Below are 17464 nucleotides of genomic sequence, written 5' to 3' on the forward strand. Positions count from 1 at the left end.
GTGCTGTTCAAATTTTCATGGGACTGAATTTTGATTCTCAATAGACTAAAATTTATCTTTGAAAAAAATCCCTGGTTAAAGAGTAGGAGAATCTTATACAACCCAAATGAGTCCTAAAACATTGTTGTTGCTTTTGAGAAACATGATTTAGAGTGCACTGAGGTCAGAGCACATGTATTCAGGAATATGGCATCCTGGACATATAAGAAATTCTGGCACTGGAAGATGAAGCTTTGCCTCATCTGTCATTAATAACCTGAATCTGCCACTTATAATAACCTGAATCCTTTTGGAATTGAGCATCCTCACCTATAGATAGCAATGTCCTAGGCTCCAGTACATAATGCTAACTTAGTCCTAAAACTCTGTAATGTTTGGCTTACCCATTGTCAGCATATTACTAAGCCAATGAAGTTTCCTCTGTACTTAAGGGAAAAAACATAAGTTGATTGTGGCTTCTGAACGTCAGGTCTCCATATTGCTGAAGACCATTTAGACATTCTGTCTTATTCTTTTGCATATTATCACCTCAGAAATTCATACAGTCACTTTGTTTATACACCTTCACCCCCGAGTTTCCCAAGTAAGAGAAAACCTAAAGAATCACTTATTTGAATGCATCCTGTCTTATTTATATCCAAGTGAATATCATAGCCATATTCAAGCAGATTTTGTTTTCTTCATTTCATTGTATAAAAAGCTGCCATAAGCTAATTTCCTTTATTTCTAAAATTGTGATGGACCCTAAATTAGAGCAACTATCTAGGAGATGCAACTTTGCCAGGAAACATTGGTTTTCAAACAAGATTTTTAATAACCAATGTCTTCCAAAATAATTAATTTTCTTTGTTCTTTCAACATCATTTTCTTAGCCAAAAAAGCAAGAAGAAGAAGAAGGCACAACAGACACTGCAACATCCTCATCCAACAACCATGAGAAGGACAGTGGAGTAGGACGTACCGATGAAAGCTTGCGAAATGATGAGAGCTCAGAGCAGGAGAATGCAGCTGAGGACCCCAATAGCACATCTTTGAAGAGCAAGAGAGACCTGGGGCAGAGCCAAGACACTCTAGGAAGTGTTGAACTTCAGTACAATGAGAGTCTCGTGTCTGGTGAATACATTGACTCAGACTGCATTGGCAACCAAGATGAGGACTGTGAAAGATTCAGGCAGCTCTTGGAGCTCAAATGCAAGATTCGAAATCATGGAGAGTATGACCTGTATTACTCAAGCAGCACAATTGAATGCAATCAAGGGGAGCAAGAGGGAGTGGAGCATGAGCTACAGTTGCTTAATGAAGAGCTGAGAAACATTGAGCTTGAGTGTCAGAATATCATGCAGGCTCACAGGCTCCAGAAAGTGACAGACCAGTATGGAGACATCTGGACATTGCATGATGGAGGATTCCGGAATTATAACACCAGCATAGATATGCAAAGGGGAAAGCTAGATGACATCATGGAGCATCCAGAAAAGTCTGACAAGGACAGTTCTAGTGCTTACAACACAGCTGAGAGCTGCAGAAGTACTCCGCTCACTGTAGACCGTTCCCCTGACAGTTCTCTTCCAAGGATGATCAATCTCACCAATAAGAAAAACCTGAGAAGCACAATGGCAACCACCCAGTCCTCTTCCGGACAAAGCAGTAAAGAGTTGACCTCCACCAAAGCCAAAACCACTGAGCAAGGTTATAGCGCTGAAAGCAAGGAGAAGATTTTAGAAGGCAGCAAGCTTCCTGATCAAGAGAAGGCAGTCAGTGAACACATCCCTTACCTCTCTCCTTACCACAGCTCCTCATATAGATATGCAAACATCCCAGCACATGCCCGGCATTATCAAAGCTACATGCAGTTAATTCAACAGAAATCTGCAGTCGAGTATGCTCAGAGTCAGCTCAGCTTGGTGAGCATGTGCAAGGAGTCTCAGAAGTGTTCAGAGCCCAAGATGGAATGGAAGGTGAAAATTAGGAGCGACGGGACACGGTACATCACAAAGAGACCCGTGCGAGACCGCATCCTGAAGGAACGTGCCTTAAAGATCAAGGAAGAGCGGAGTGGCATGACCACAGACGATGACACCATGAGCGAGATGAAAATGGGGCGCTACTGGAGCAAAGAGGAGAGAAAGCAGCACCTGGTTAGGGCCAAAGAGCAGCGCCGTCGCCGTGAGTTCATGATGCGAAGCCGGTTAGAGTGTCTCAAGGAGAGCCCTCAGAGCGGCAGTGAGGGCAAGAAGGAGATCAATATCATTGAACTGAGTCACAAAAAGATGATGAAAAAGAGAAACAAGAAAATTTTGGACAACTGGATGACAATACAAGAGCTGATGACCCATGGGGCCAAGTCTCCCGATGGCACGAGAGTCCATAATGCCTTCTTGTCGGTGACCACAGTATGACCGAATGAATGGAATGCATGCGACTGATTTTAAGAGGATGCTACCAGTTTCGGTAGAGTATGATTGCCTCGTTCAATGTGGCGTTTTTATATATATTTTGTGACTCTTTATAGTTTAAATTTTTTGTAAGCAAAAAATACCTGGTAATTTTTCATTTGTTTTTCATATACTGGTACCTTCTTTTTGGCTGAGATCTTTCTTTTACTTGTGATATATTCATATTACTGGTTTATAAAAAAAATCAAAAACAAAAGGAAAGAAAACAAAAAAACTTGCACAAAAATAGTGAGGAGCCAATTAATTTCCTTCTTCAATGTATCTAATGTAAGTGAAAATCTGGATTTATTTCTCTAGTTTACTTATTTTCTACTTTAATAATAACTCAATGCCAAAACATTTCTATGCTTGTTTCTTGGCATAATACATTTTAAATCAAACCTGTTCATAATAAATCATGTGCCACATCTTGTCTTACACGTAAAAGCCACTGCTTTTAACATCCCATTGTACACTTAACACATAAATGGTGTTAACATCCCATTGTACATTTAACACATAAATGGCCATTGTCTTTGTCTCAGTAAAGTGTAGGTGGACAATCTTCCTGTGATATGTAGTGACATTGGTCATGTAGCTAGATAATTATGGTAATTGTGACAATTAAAGAGAAATAAATTATTGATTATCCTTCAGAAAAGTTATCAAGGAGTGTTTTATTTTCCTTGTCCACTGTGGTTGACAGTTATAAAGTAGTTATATGTGTATACTATTTAGATGACACCTAATTGTGGATTATAAAATGTGCACATTTTCTATCACTTGTTTCCAATAAAGTTGTATTGAAACATTCCCTATAGACCACTGTGTCACATATGCCTACAAGGATTAAATTCGATAATATATGTACAGCATCTAACAGATGCTAACTAAACATTCAATAGCCATTAGTTCATGTTCCCCTTGCCTGCCACCCACTTTTAAGGTAAAACCAAGAAAAATTTAGAGAATGCCATGGAGAGAGAATATCAGTGAAGTGTCTGAGATTGTTTATAATGCTGCAATGTATGTTAGTCTGCTCTGGCTATCATAACATAATGCCATACTTAAACAACAGGAATTTATTTCTCATAGTTTTTTTGTTTTTGTTTTTTTTTTTGAAATGGGGGTCTCACTTTGTTGCCAGGCTAGTGTTGAACTCCTAGATTCAAGCGATCCTCCCACTGAGGCCTTCCAAAGTGCTGAGATTACAGGTGTGAATCACTGTGCTGGGCATCAATTTCTCACAGTTCTGAAGACTGAAAGAGTCAAGGTCAAATACACTAGGGGTTAGGGTTTCAACATATGAATTTTGGAGGAACACAATTCAGTCCATAGTGCTATGTGTATTTAGTTGATAAATAACTTTTAATACTTTATAAATAATTTTAGGGAACCATATTTGCAAAAACTTCAGCATAGTCAAGTATAAATGCTTCATATGTCAGTTGATTAAAAGGTAAGATTATTAGACGACTAGATAAATTTTTTAAATCTAACTTTTCACCATATAAACATATGAACTATATTGCATATCCATCATCATACCTCCAGAGTGAAAGGTCAGATCAAACTAGGTACATGCAAACATGAGTTTGATCAAATTTCTATTCAACTCAGCAGATTGTTTTAACGTAATTGATACACAATATCTGCTTATTTCTGAAGCTACTTTCCCATTTAAAAACCTACAGTGTCTTCCTAGGAGCTCCAGAATCAGAATCCTATGGCCCTCCATTAATTTGTGGGCCTTGCCTATTGCTCTTTCTCTTTAGATCTTCTCTGAGTTACTCCTGACTCCTTAGCAGCCTAATCATTTCCACTCAGGTTATCCTATGCTATCGTCTTGTCTGGGGTTTCTGTGACAAATCCTACACCTCCCTTGGCATGGGATCACATATATTTCCTTTTTGGAGCCTCTTTTAATGACATCAGACTTTCTCAGCTATTTGGCATATACTATCATGCCTATTGCTTCACCTTGGAAATTGTATTCTTTTGTTATTGAATCACATACACGCATAGAACTTATTGCCTCCCTGCATAGATTTGAAGTTCCTAGAGGAAAGCCCGCATGACCCCCCTCTGTCTTTGTAAGCTGGTAGGATGCCATTTGAATAATAATGAATTTTAGTTGAGCTACATTATTTTATGCATTTGTCTCTCTCCTCCACATATTGGTCCTTTTGTTACTGTTTTCCTTGCTCTTCTACCCTTTCAAGTTCTTGTCTTTTGAAGGGCTATCACACAGATGAAAAGAAACTAGTCTTATTTATATATAATGAAAAGCTGGACTCAAAAACTTTAAGATAGTGATAGTAATAGCAACCTAAGGCAACTGAAAATTTCATCACTTCTAATATGAGCTATTGTTAATCCAATGAATAAGACTGCTCCCAGAGCACCTAGAGAGTTAACTTTTGAGCACCTAGAGTTAACTTTTGAATCAGATAAGAATGCCTGTCTATGTTAAGTGCTCAGTTCTTTCCAGATCTAATGCCTGTCATTATTGGTTCTCCTCTTGACACAACTAGGTTGAAATATTCATTGCCTTTGAATTACTCCAATAGATAATCTTCATTTGGAACCAACATGTAGATTTTTCCAGAAGAAACATGTACACATCTCACAGTATGTAGTTTCCAAAATTACCAGTTTAATTTTATTTTTATTAAGGCCCAATGTGCTTTCCAATTGTTTAAAAATGTGATGCTGGTGTCTTTCATGTCTGTGTTTATATAGTTCTACAAGTTGAGAAACGTCTCTTTTTCAAAAATCATTGAAAATATAAAAAGCGTCATGCTTTATCTTTCTACATAACATATCTTTTTGCTAAACTTTTTTCAAGTAAATGAATAATAAATCTGTTGCTCGGCAAAGAAAAATAATTGGTTATATGAGGGATATTTTATTCCAGTTCAGAAGAAATACGTGAATGTAAAGAGGAGAAATATTTTACTTGGGCTTATGAAATTTCATATTTATTATTGCTTTTTATACTCAAGATGTGACAGAAATTGGTGTTAGGATCTGATGAAGGAAAATGACAACAGGTTAATCAAAGAATCTAAAATGGAGCCAGGAGGCCATTTTAGCTTGAACCTCAGGCAGGCCTTGGATGGAGGTCACAACTTCCTGGCTGAACAATGGCCAAAGCATCTGCTGACTGCTTCCTGCTGAGCTCTGGAAGGTCCCTTACCACAAGCAGCCTTTTTAACTGTTAAAACCATTCCCTTTAGATACAATCACACCAATTGTAGCAGTTGAAAAGCAACTTTTGTAATCTCCCTTTCTCCTGATTCATCCTTTTTTCTTTAAAAGCTCCAGCATCTCTTTTGTTCTCCAGGGCACTTTGCAAAGTAACTTGGAAGCATTTTCTGGGCTTCAGTGATTCAAATTTGGCTCAAATAAATTCTTTGTTGTTTAAGACATACCTCAGTTTTTTCTAGGTCCACAGATCCATATGTGAAGGACATAAGGGGACAGAAAGCAATGTATATTCAATGGGTATTTCTTCATTGTGTGCCACGAAGAAGCCTATCGTTGGCATCATACTTTGTGTAGACTGTCTCTTTATGAACACATATTGCGGGTGAGGGAAAGCCTCCTCTCACATAGTCTTTCCACCTACATATTGAATTAATCCGTGTCTTGTTGCTGTGTCTCAATCTGCCACCTAAACTCGTCTGTCTATCCCTGCAGTGAGCATCTCCTCTAAGCTTCAAATTCCTCATTTTGTCATGGCATCACTGTTCCCCTAGTCTCTCATGCTTATCACCTGAGCTCTGTTGGATTTCTCATTTAGCTGGTCAGTTATAATGAAAAGCATTGTTAATTTCTCTTCAAAGTGTGTTAGATTGTTTCTAATAGGCTTCAATCACCCATAGGCTAGACTGTCACTGTCTCATGCGTAATTACTTCAGCAGGTCCTTAACTGTTCTCCCTGTACCCCTTTCCAGTCTACCTATATATAGCCACAACACTTGCCCTTCTAAACATCACCTTCCTCATTGTGCTCAAGTACCTTCAGAGGTCTTTTCCTAAATATCAGACAAAAGCTGAGAATCTGAGATGGTCATTTTAGAATTTCCATCATTTAAACTCAACCAATTTTTCCATCTGACATCACACTTCTCTTCGAGAGGACTTCCAACTCAGACATTGAGAAACCTGCCTTGAGTAGAAGACTAATTTGGTGCTCCTTCAAACTAACATTTTTGTATTCATTTTTCAGAGACAGGGTCTCACTCTTTTGCCCAGGCTGGAGTGCAGTGGTGTAATCATAGCTCACTGCAACCTCAGACTCTTAGGCTTACATGATCTTTCTGACTCAACACCCTGAGTAGTTAGGAATACAGGCATGTGCCACCATACCTGACTAATTTTTTTTTTTATTTTTTGTAGAGTTATGGCTCTCACTGTATTGCCCAGGCTGGTCTTGAACCAATTTGATTGGCCTCACACAATCCTCCCACCTGGGCCTCCCAAAGTGCTGATATTACTGGCATAAGCCACCATGCCCAGCCAGCATTCTTTAAATTTTCATTAAAAGTTAATTAAATGTTCCATTCTATTAATTTATTTTCTATCATTAATTTCCACTACATTTTTATTTCTATTAATATACTGTTAATATTATATACATATTATCAAATAATTTCTATTAATTTTCTAAGTTGAACACTGCAACAGGCTCATCAATTAATTCACTTTTTTTTCAGAAAAAAGTTTTTTCTGAATGTTTAAGAAAAAAACATTTTCCCAGCAAATTATTTCCCTTTTATCTGAAGTTTTCATCTTCTCTTGAGTATTATTTTATTATTTTCTGAAATGTATGTCTTTGGAAGTAGTCCAAAGTCTTTGAATATCCTCTAAAGAACATAAAATTTAGATAAAACAAATCATTCATTCCTGTAACTATGCAAGCCATGGTTTCAAAATTTCCGTGAACAGTAACTACAGGAAGCTACTGACAAAAGTAACTGACCGAGATAGGTCGCCTATTAAGGAGTGTTTCAGGATATTTTAGTAAAATCCGAAGAGAAACCAGACTGTTGCTTCGAGAGGTTTTTGTTGATGTTTTTTGTCTCTGGTATTTTGTTTATTGTTTTGCTGTTTCCACTCAAGTTGTGCTGCTCTTTTTAGCCAGAAGAGGACCAGTTTACACTGTAAGTTTTGTAAAGTCTCCTTATAGAATTGAGTAAATGATACCATAATGCTGATTATTTGGGGGACATTTTTGTGCTACTTCTAGGTCCCACTGTGCCTCTGCTCTGGACTCCCTGCAGTTTTTCGAACATGACATTCTCATTTCTGGCACCACTCTTTGCTCTTGGTGCTTTGCGTGCTAAAGAAACCCTTCTCCTGTCTCTGTGTCCATCCTTCCCTTGATGATCATCTCATGCTTTCTCATCCCTCCAGGAGATTTTCCCTAAGTCTTGCCAACAGCCACTCATTTCTGAACACTTATATGTGGTATTTTCCTATCACTCACTTGGCTTTCCACCCAGTAGTGCCTAATATATTTTTTCTATAGTGTCTAGCATGAGTACAGCGTGTTGCACAGTAGTACCACTGCTACATTTGTCCTTCTGGCATTTCTTCCGTTTTACCAAACAGCAGCTGTTTTGTAAACAGCTGGATTTGGGGAGTCATGCATCTTTCGCATACCCCAGCCAACAGTGTTGTCTTCCAACAAACATTGCTCCTGGGTTCAGGGGATATCTATAAACTAGGGTCCTGCTTGTTATTCAGTATCGTACTACATGCTTTTAACTTATTAATATCCACTACTTAATTATCCCTTTCCAGCTCTGTCACTAAGCTTGCATTCTTAGGCATGTGGCTTAACTGATGCTCAGTACAGTGGAGATAATTATAGCCTTTTTCATAGTCTGAGAATTAAATGGGTTAATCTATGTAAAGAAGCTAGATAAGTATTGGCACAGGGTGGGCACTCAATATATGTTAGCTATTGTTTTTATGTACAGAGGAGCAAAACATGTCTAATATAATTTTTGTAATCTGCCACGAATTCGACAGCTACTAAGCAATGGATTCTGGATTCAGGTTCACTACGATGTGCCTCAAAATTTTTCTTCTTTCCACAACTCACTGCCTCCACATGAATTAAGAATGAACATCAGCAGCTTGTCTGCTTGTCATCAGCTCTGCTTCAAACAGAAGTCCAGGCACACAGAAATCCAGGCACTAATCCCATTTTCCCTGTGTCATCAAACATGTGCTGACCATCTTCATTTGCTCCTACTTTATCAGTCGTCCTATTTTTTGAATTGTATGTTGCTTATGGTGGGGAATGATGATGCTAGATTTTGTTATTGATCAGTCATTGAGCCTATGATAGTTTTTCTAGACCTAACCAGTACATAATGGCATTCTGCTTCCATTTATTATGGCTCCATTCTATTGTGCTGCCTGTCATGCCCCTGAGCAGAAATGTGACATTGTAAAGAACCTCTGGGATGTACATTTTCAGGACTCTCTAGGATCCTCAAAGTTTTAATGGGGGGGGAGGGGGAGAGTCAATGCTGGATATTCAATCCCCAATCATATCTAAACAAGAAGTTTAATAAAATGAGACGTTTACTCAACTTCACCTTTCTGATGGTGGCGAGAATAGATTGAATGGGATGCAACTTCTCAACATATCCCAGAATATTTGTGAGGTGCTCTGGGAAGCGAAGTCTACTCAAATGTGTCAAGAAACCAGCCCTAGCCTGGTGTTCTCATTATGGTAGGGTCAGTGAGTAGAGCAGCTTTGTGTCCATTTAACTTAGTCTGACTTCGTTTTTGAAACAGAACACTAATCAGGAAATCAATAAGTATTGAAATGTGCTGTGTGAAATACACAAAGCAATAGAAATAGTACAAAACAGTTAAGACAAGAAAATGTGAAAGTCTGTGATGCTTAATGTGTTAGATGCTTTACATGGGTCATTAATAAACTTGTTATCTTGGGGAGATGAATGATGGGCACATGAAAAGAAGTCTAACTGTAGAAAGCAGAGTGTATAAAGTGCAGCATGACAGAGCCCCTGAGGAGCTCAGGAGGGTTGAGAGGAGTGAAGGCTTGGCATGGGCTCTCATCTCTGGGAAGCTTTCCTTGGCTTCACAGCCTTCAGTAATGACTCACTGAACTGACAAGTTCCTGTCAATTCTACAGTCTGTATAATCAGTTCTACAATTTGTTGCACAGTCTGACTGAAATTTAAGTTAGGAGGAGACTGGGAGAGGTAGGCAGAAGCCAGGTCATGAAGGGTGTCATATGCAAAAAAGCAGGGGAGTGAATGTGATCAAATTTATGTTGGACACAGATCAGTCTATCAGCAATTTAGACCTTGTTTTGGGTGGGAAAACAAATTTAGAAGGACAACATCCAGTTAGGAGGAGGTAGTTTTGGTGATCCAGAAGAGAATAGTGAAGGGCCTGAACAAGGGACTGATGGGTGCAGAGTGGGGAACAGATTTGACAGGTATTAAGGACTAAGGTAGAAGATTGAGTACATAAAATTACAAGATGACCAGTTAAATTTGAATCTCAGAACAACTGAATATGTTTCTAATGTAAACGCATATTGGGGACATATTTAATAATACAGTTAATTTTTGTTTATTTGGAGTTGGTGTTATGTATTTTATCTGGCAACTTTATTAAGGAAGTAGAATAGTCAGGTCCTGGGGACTGACTGGATATAGAATGGGAGATAGCAGATGGAGGAAGGTTTTGAGGATGATTTCAAGGCTACTGATTGGGGATCTGAGTGAATGATGTTACCACAAGCAGAATGAACTTAGCAAGAGAAGGTGAACTGTTCAGTCTTAGGCATGTTGTTTTAAAGATGCCAATAGGACAATCCACGTAGAGATGTCTAATGAGCAATTAAAAGATACAGAGATCAGAATAGGAGACAGGGCTTGGAGGAATACCTGTAAAGGGCACCAGTAGTACCATCCACTGGTGTTCTCTTTCAACTACGCTCCTCCATGGCCATAAAGGCCAGGCCACCAGGAGCGAAGCAGTGAACAGAAAGCTGCTGAGTGTCAAGGAGGTAAAGGGTGCATCAAATTGTCATGGTCCTTCAGTGTCCTGGGCCCCACCCTGCTTCTATGAGGTATCTGGTTTTCAAAGTCACCTCTCTGCTTTGTTAAGAGGAGAAGGCAAGAGCATCCCTGTCAAATGTCCTCCCAGCTCTTCTGAAGCCACTGTCAAGTCTAGAGGATGAGTTTTAGAAACATTCTCAGTAGCATCTGGGGAAGCACTCAATAATAAAATAGATAAATATTTCTTCTGTAAAACATATGAATACTTAAAGTATAAATAGCCCTATGTAAGTTCGGGCCATGTTTTGCAATCCAATTATTTATGAAAAAAATTGCTTTCAGAGATTTATGAATTTTAGAATCTCAGCTGAGTGATTATGATCCTTGTTTATACCAATGGTAGAAAAACCAAACAACCCTTTTTTACTCAATATCATCCCACATTTTTCCATAAAGAATCTCCCCATTCATTTTTCCTTCTTTTTAAAGGAAATAGGATTCCATTGTATTGATGTGCCATAAAGGTATTAATCTATCACCAATTTAGGGATATTCTGATTGTCTCTACCATTTAGCTATTGCTTTTACAGTATCCATCATCCAAATAATGTACATTGTACCCATTAATTTCTCATCCCTCCCTATCCGCACCCTTCTGAGTTTTCATCGTCTGTCATTCTACACCCTGTGTCCATGGGTACACATTGTTTAGTGCCCACTTATAAGTGAGGACACGTGGTATTTGTCTTTCTGTGTCTGAGTTGTTTCACTTAAGATAATGGCCTCCAGATTCAAGGCTTCAATGAATAACCTTATATGTATGTCCTTTCACCTATGAGTATATCTCAGATAAGTTTCCAGTGGTAGAACTGCAGGGTCCAAGCACGTGCACATTTGTGATTTTGATGATTACTATCATAAATATGACTCTCCACAGAGGTGGCATGATTTCAACTCCCACCAGCAGAGAATGGAAAGACCTTTTTCTCCTACTTCCTTCCTGGGACATTTTCGGCTTGTTTGCTCTCTGCTGCATCTTTCTTCCTCTGCTAGGCTTATTCCTCTGATCTGTGTCCCAATCTCTCATAACAGCTGAACTCACTCAATAGGTGTCAATGAAAAGAGAATGGGGAACAAGAGGAAGGGAAAGCCATGGCATTTGTACCTGTAGCTAGGTTTCGTCAGATCTGTGGCTTAAACACTTGGGAGTCCTAACAGAGAAAAATTCATTTAAAAATTATGAATTCAAAATTAGGCACAAAAGTAAATAGTTATTTAGCAAACACTTACCTGTACATTTTGACTAGCTTACAAATATCAACTGAGAAAACTTTTAAATTACTATTTTTATTAATTTCCTACCAAGCATACATTTTTAATATCTATTCCTCCTGGGTTTTTGACTGCCTACTCTTTGATCATCTCTTTATATGACAATTATTTTGTGATCTTTGTATAAAGAGAATGTGAAAATATAATTCAGTCTTTCCTTTATCGTTGTTCATAAAAGTGTATCTGATTACTGACAGTTTAAAATATTTCATCTTCTCAACTCATTATTCACAATGTCAAGTAAATTTGTAGGATTGTATAAATTTGGGGAGAGCCTCTTCGAGTTTCTTCTTTACATGAGCTGAAAAACTGAAGAAAACCTACCCCAGATTAGTTTCTAACTCTGTACATTTTAAACCTTGTTTCTTCTCCATCACTTATAACTATCACTGCCAGCTCTAACTCTTCTCTTCTGTATAATGTCTTCAGATAAGTTAGAGAAGAGGGAGATTCCTAAAAACCATTTATATGAATATTCCAGGAAAGCTAGAAATAAACTAATTCTATACATAAGTAACTATAAAACACATAATATTACTCAATAAGCCAAAAATAAATCCATATTCAACTCATCTTCTGTTTAATTTGTGCCTCAAAATGTCCATGGCCACCCCATCAACAGCTGGCAAGGGGAAAAATGAAAAAGGAAGTCAAGTAGAAACAGGCAGCAGTCTTAACTGATTACAGTTGCAATGTCTTAATTTAACACATTTTATAAAATCATATGAACATGTGAACACATTGACCAGCCCCTCCCAGGGCCTTAGTGGATGGGCAGCGAGCTTGACCTTCACTGAATCCACTGTCAGTCTGCCTCCTGCCCCTCCCCTCCTTGTCTGGGCAGCATCTCCTGCAGAAGCTGCATCTCCCTCAGGCTGCAGCTCCCACCAGACAGGTAGACCATGCTCCCAGATTCCACCAGGTAATCGTGGCCCCCGAATGCCTGTAACACTGCCTAGGATGGAAATGGCTTCCCACTATTTCTAACTTCTGTGTTATCTCATTCTCAGATTCTTCATTATTCTTGATGGATTTCCTGCATTACACTTTCTATTTTATTTAAAGCATTTTTTGTTCTTCTGCTAAGACTCTAACCAATACTTTTGTTGATACTAGAAGGGGTCCCAGTAAACAGACTCCCAAATAAGATTCTAGAATGAAATTACTCTCTTGTTTGTGTGTGAACACATCATGACCTCCTTGAAGATAGAAAATGAGACCTTAGTAATGCGGGCATGCAGCGCATCACCTGTGGTTGCTTGGGGCTAAATATATGTTAAAATAAAAATTTTAGGGAACCAAATAGCTTCCAACTTGTTACACTTGTCCAGTAAGGAAGTAATGATGATTACAAAGAATATGGAGTGTAATAACTATTTTTGATGGCACTGTAAAGTTTATGAGGAAAAATATTTTAGGAAAAAAGTCTTGTGTTTTTAGAGACCCATCTATGAGCATCAGAAATAAACACTGGCAATCTAAGAGTGTGTCTATGCTGGACAAGCTAAGCTTCAAAATGCCTAAAGCATGCTTACTTCTTTTCTAAGCACAGTAGTTTTTTTCATAGGTCACCATATGCTATCATCAACCATAGTTGATTGGACCAAAGGGTGAGCACCTAACCCAAGGTTATCTGAACTTCAGGCCAGCCATCTTCTTAAGAAGTGGCTTAGAATTAAAGCATTGCCCAAACAAATAATGACATACAGAAGCAATCAAATTTACTAGATATTGCACAACATGGTAACTATAGTTAAGAACAATGTGTTGTATTTGGGAAAATTGCTAAAAGTAGATTTTAAGTGTTCTTACCACACACAAAAGATAAGTATGTGCAGTAATGCATATGTTAATCAGCTTGATTTAGTAATTCCACAGTGTATACATACTTCAAAATAACCTATTGTATATAATAAACATATATAATTTTTGTCAATTTAACATTAAAAATGCTAAAAACATAATAAAAAACTCTGCTAGCAATTTTTTTTGTAGCTTTTGGTGTACAAGTGGCTTTTGGTTACTGGATGAATTATACAATGGTGAATTTTGAGATTTGAGTGCACCAGTCACCCAAGCAGTATACACTGTACCCAATATGTAGTCTTTTATCCCTCACCTCCTCCCACTCCCCCACTGCCCAAGTCCCCAAAGACCATTAAATCACTCTGCGTATCTCTGCATCCTTATTCTGGTAGGAATTTAACTGGAGCTTTGGGGAGATAATCAGTTAGTTATTAGCTGAGGCTTAAACCAAAAGATACTCAGAAAAAGAGAGTCCCCATAATAATGAAAAACTAGAGTTGGGATTCATACACTCTCAAAACAGTAAAACTAGTCGCTAGCTCATGAGTGACTGTCTACTTTCTCTTTCCATAAAACTTGATCATTGCAAGTTCATGCTTTTTTGGTAATAACTCGTAATGAAATTTCTTCTGATTTCACATGTGGAGTAGCTGAGTGTTGGATCCCTTATCTTCATTTGCATGGGCCACCATTCTTATAGTAACCTGGGGAAGTCTCCATTCACTACAACCAGAAGAATCCACCTAAAACAATGTCCCATTAAACCTTTTCTATGTACTTTTATGATTTTTACTACAAAATCAAATCGTATGACACAAATGATATCCCAATTGTTGGATTTAACAATACATTTTAAATATCTTTCTATAACAATAAATGTGTATATGCAGCAACATTTTCAGTGTTTAGAATATCCACTATATGGATCCATGCCTTATTTAACAACCTCCTTTTTTCCCTTTTCTTTTGTTGTTTGCTGTTGGTATAATAAATAATGATGAAATAAAGACACTTGTGTACGTATCTATGTATATTAATCTGAGTACTCCCTTTGGATAAATAACCAGGAGTAAGCCAGCTGGATCGAAGAATATGATAATTTATAAGACTTTTGAATTGTATTGCTAAAATATCCTCCAGAAAGTTACTAACAATTGCATTCCCAATAGCATCACACAAGAATGTCCATTTCTATGAAAACAATAAATATGTGCCTTTTTAAAGCCTAAAACCTCACTGTCCTTGAGGAGTGTCCTCAGTTGCAGTATAAACATCAAGGGAGCCCTATTATTGAGGGAGCAATTTGGAAGCGAATGGAACTGTTGACCATGAACAGTTGTCAAATTTTGCAATAATTTGGTGGATGAAACTTGCTGGAGACCCTGCTTTCCAGACACTTTCTAGGAAAAAAAAAAAACAGAGTACACACTTCCCAGAGTAACCAGAATTTTTGTGGGTTTTGCTTTCCTACATAGTTTGAAAGTTCTAGCAAATATTTACTTTCTTTCCAAGGTATATTTCTAAGTGGACTAAGAAACAAAATGAGAAACTGTTAATATATGGATATTTCAATAGTGTGAGGATGCATACACCATATATATGAAAACATACATATACATTTTTATAAATAGTATATGTGTGTATGTATAGTATAAATATAGTAAATCTAAGAGGCAGTATGATAAAGGAAGAATGCTGAACTGGCAATCAAAAAAACTAGACCCAGCTCTTTACTAACTCTGTAAACTTTCAAAAATTACTTTATCTTTAGGGATTAGTAAAATAAAGCAGTCAAGTAATAGGACACTTTCTAGCTTTTAATAAGAAATTAATCAGACAATGCATTTTAGAAGGTGATTAGAGCTAGGAATTTCTCAAGAGGACACAAAAAGTTCCAATTATTTAATCCATGATCTTTGAAAATTATGTCTTAAGAAATTGTCACTTCTAGGTGAGCTGACACAAGCCATATGTGATGGCTGACAAGGAGCAAGAACACTGGATTCAACTCTGTGGTCCCACAGTATTGGCCTTACCCAGTCATGGCTGAAAACTCTTCCTAGTGAGAATCTTGCTGGGAAGACTGCATGAATTCTCAAATCTCCTGTTTGAATTTAGTCCTGAAAATGTTAAAAACATGTAAAGAAAGACCCATTCATCTTCCTAAATGAGGAGTCATATGCTGGGAATTAAATTTTTATGCTAAAAGACAAAAAGGTTGACACCATATTTATGATGGCTGGACCATCTTTGGCAGAAACTGTGGAAAAAAATGAAGTAGGAAGTTGAGCAGTCAACAAGCTCATGAAATTCACTAGAGATCAAAACAGTCCTTTTTGGCACTTTAAAGGCTTTCCGCTTATTTTCTGAGGTTATTTAACCCTGCTGCCAATCTCAACTGTGCATAAATATTTTTGTGCCTTTGAAATCACCAGCTTAATGGCATATAGATGCTATACAGCGAGAAATATGAAGTGTATAAATATTCATATCAGTCAAGATGCTGTCACACCTTAGACAGGATGGGATATCCAAAATTAAAATATAAAAAGGATATTCAGTTTTCCCTTCCCTTTTGCTTTGGCTTCGTGCTTAAATGAATGGTGAAGATAAAGAAGTGGACCCTGAAATTTATATCAAGGTTCAGGTGTAAGAAATTAAAACTAAAGACCAGTTCAACCCTGGCAGTTTAATTTACTTCTCTTAAGATCTTTAATACCAAACTTATCAGTTCTCTCTGTTAGGCATTAACTTGTTAAATGAGTCTTAATTATACATAAGCAGATGGAGATTTGAATTAAAATTACCTTACACTCGAGTGGCTTTAGTTCATTATAACATATCTTCCTCTTAATCATTTAGGCAGTCTCATCATCTTTCATATAGAAAGTTATTAAAATATTCCAATTTCCATATTTCTTCAGATACAGCCACTATTAAGTGGCAAGTAATGCACATTAGTAGGTGACTTATACCATCCGAGAATTGGTGAATTATTCACATCAGGAACAATTTTTGCACTTTTCTGTCATCTGTAGCATTTTCTTTTAAATACTTTATGTTTACTTGATATGTGGAACCTCACCTCATTTAATTTTAAGTACCAATTTTAATCCCATTTCATTTCCAAAGGGATAGAAACAGAGTATCATCAACTTTATTCTGTACTTTGGTTGATCAGAGTCCAGAAAGTAGAGGTGTAGACTCCTATTCCTTGAAGGCATTCAGTGATGAAAGCTAAGTACTTCTTAATCACATCAGCCTTCAAAAAGACTGCCGCAACACTTAAAATGAACTATAATTTTGTAAATATTGAGACATGGTAGCAATTTTACTTTTGGCAACTAATATTTCTGGGCCTAACAACTCAATCCAGGGTTTATTCTTCTCCAAAGTTGCTAAGAAAATCCAACAAGGGTACACCTGGATATTGTTCTAAGGCCAATAACTCCAGGGTACAACAAGGTTAACTTAGGACAAGTAGTAGCATTTTAGTATTCCTGAAAGTGAGAAATTTACGGCTATCCCTATAAGAACCCTCCTGAGAAAATTTCAAAGCCCGACACTGCCATGCCTTCCTTTAGAAGCAGAAGCCCCCTTGGGCTGTTATTTTACCCAAGTAGTCAATCAGTATCCAATAATGTTCTGTTCCAGAGGTGTCACTGGATTTACAGGCAGCAATGAGAGTGGCAGCAGAATCAAACTAGACAGCTGACAAGAGCGGAGAGTCCTGAATCTTGGCTGAGTCATCAAGACAAAAGTTCAGTCAGTCTTGCCAAGCATTGTCATATTTTATTTATAAAATGAAGCAGAATATCATCCTTTATGTTT

General features: G+C 37.6%; 1 protein-coding gene across 2 annotated transcripts in view; it reads left to right on the forward strand.

Annotated features, from left to right (window-relative positions):
- PDZRN4 (PDZ domain containing ring finger 4) overlaps positions 1-3255 on the forward strand; it is a 390002-nt gene extending 386747 nt beyond the window's left edge. For both annotated transcript variants that reach the window (XM_054445135.1, XM_054445136.2), the window contains one exon: positions 873-3255. In XM_054445135.1, coding sequence (XP_054301110.1) covers positions 873-2399 — 1527 coding nt within the window. In that variant the 3' untranslated portion in view covers positions 2400-3255. The remainder of the gene's footprint in view (positions 1-872) is intronic.
- The last annotated feature ends 14209 nt before the right edge of the window (positions 3256-17464 follow it).

This window comes from Pongo pygmaeus, chromosome 10 (assembly GCF_028885625.2).
Source record: "Pongo pygmaeus isolate AG05252 chromosome 10, NHGRI_mPonPyg2-v2.0_pri, whole genome shotgun sequence".
In the NCBI taxonomy this organism is placed as follows: Eukaryota; Metazoa; Chordata; class Mammalia; order Primates; family Hominidae; genus Pongo; species Pongo pygmaeus.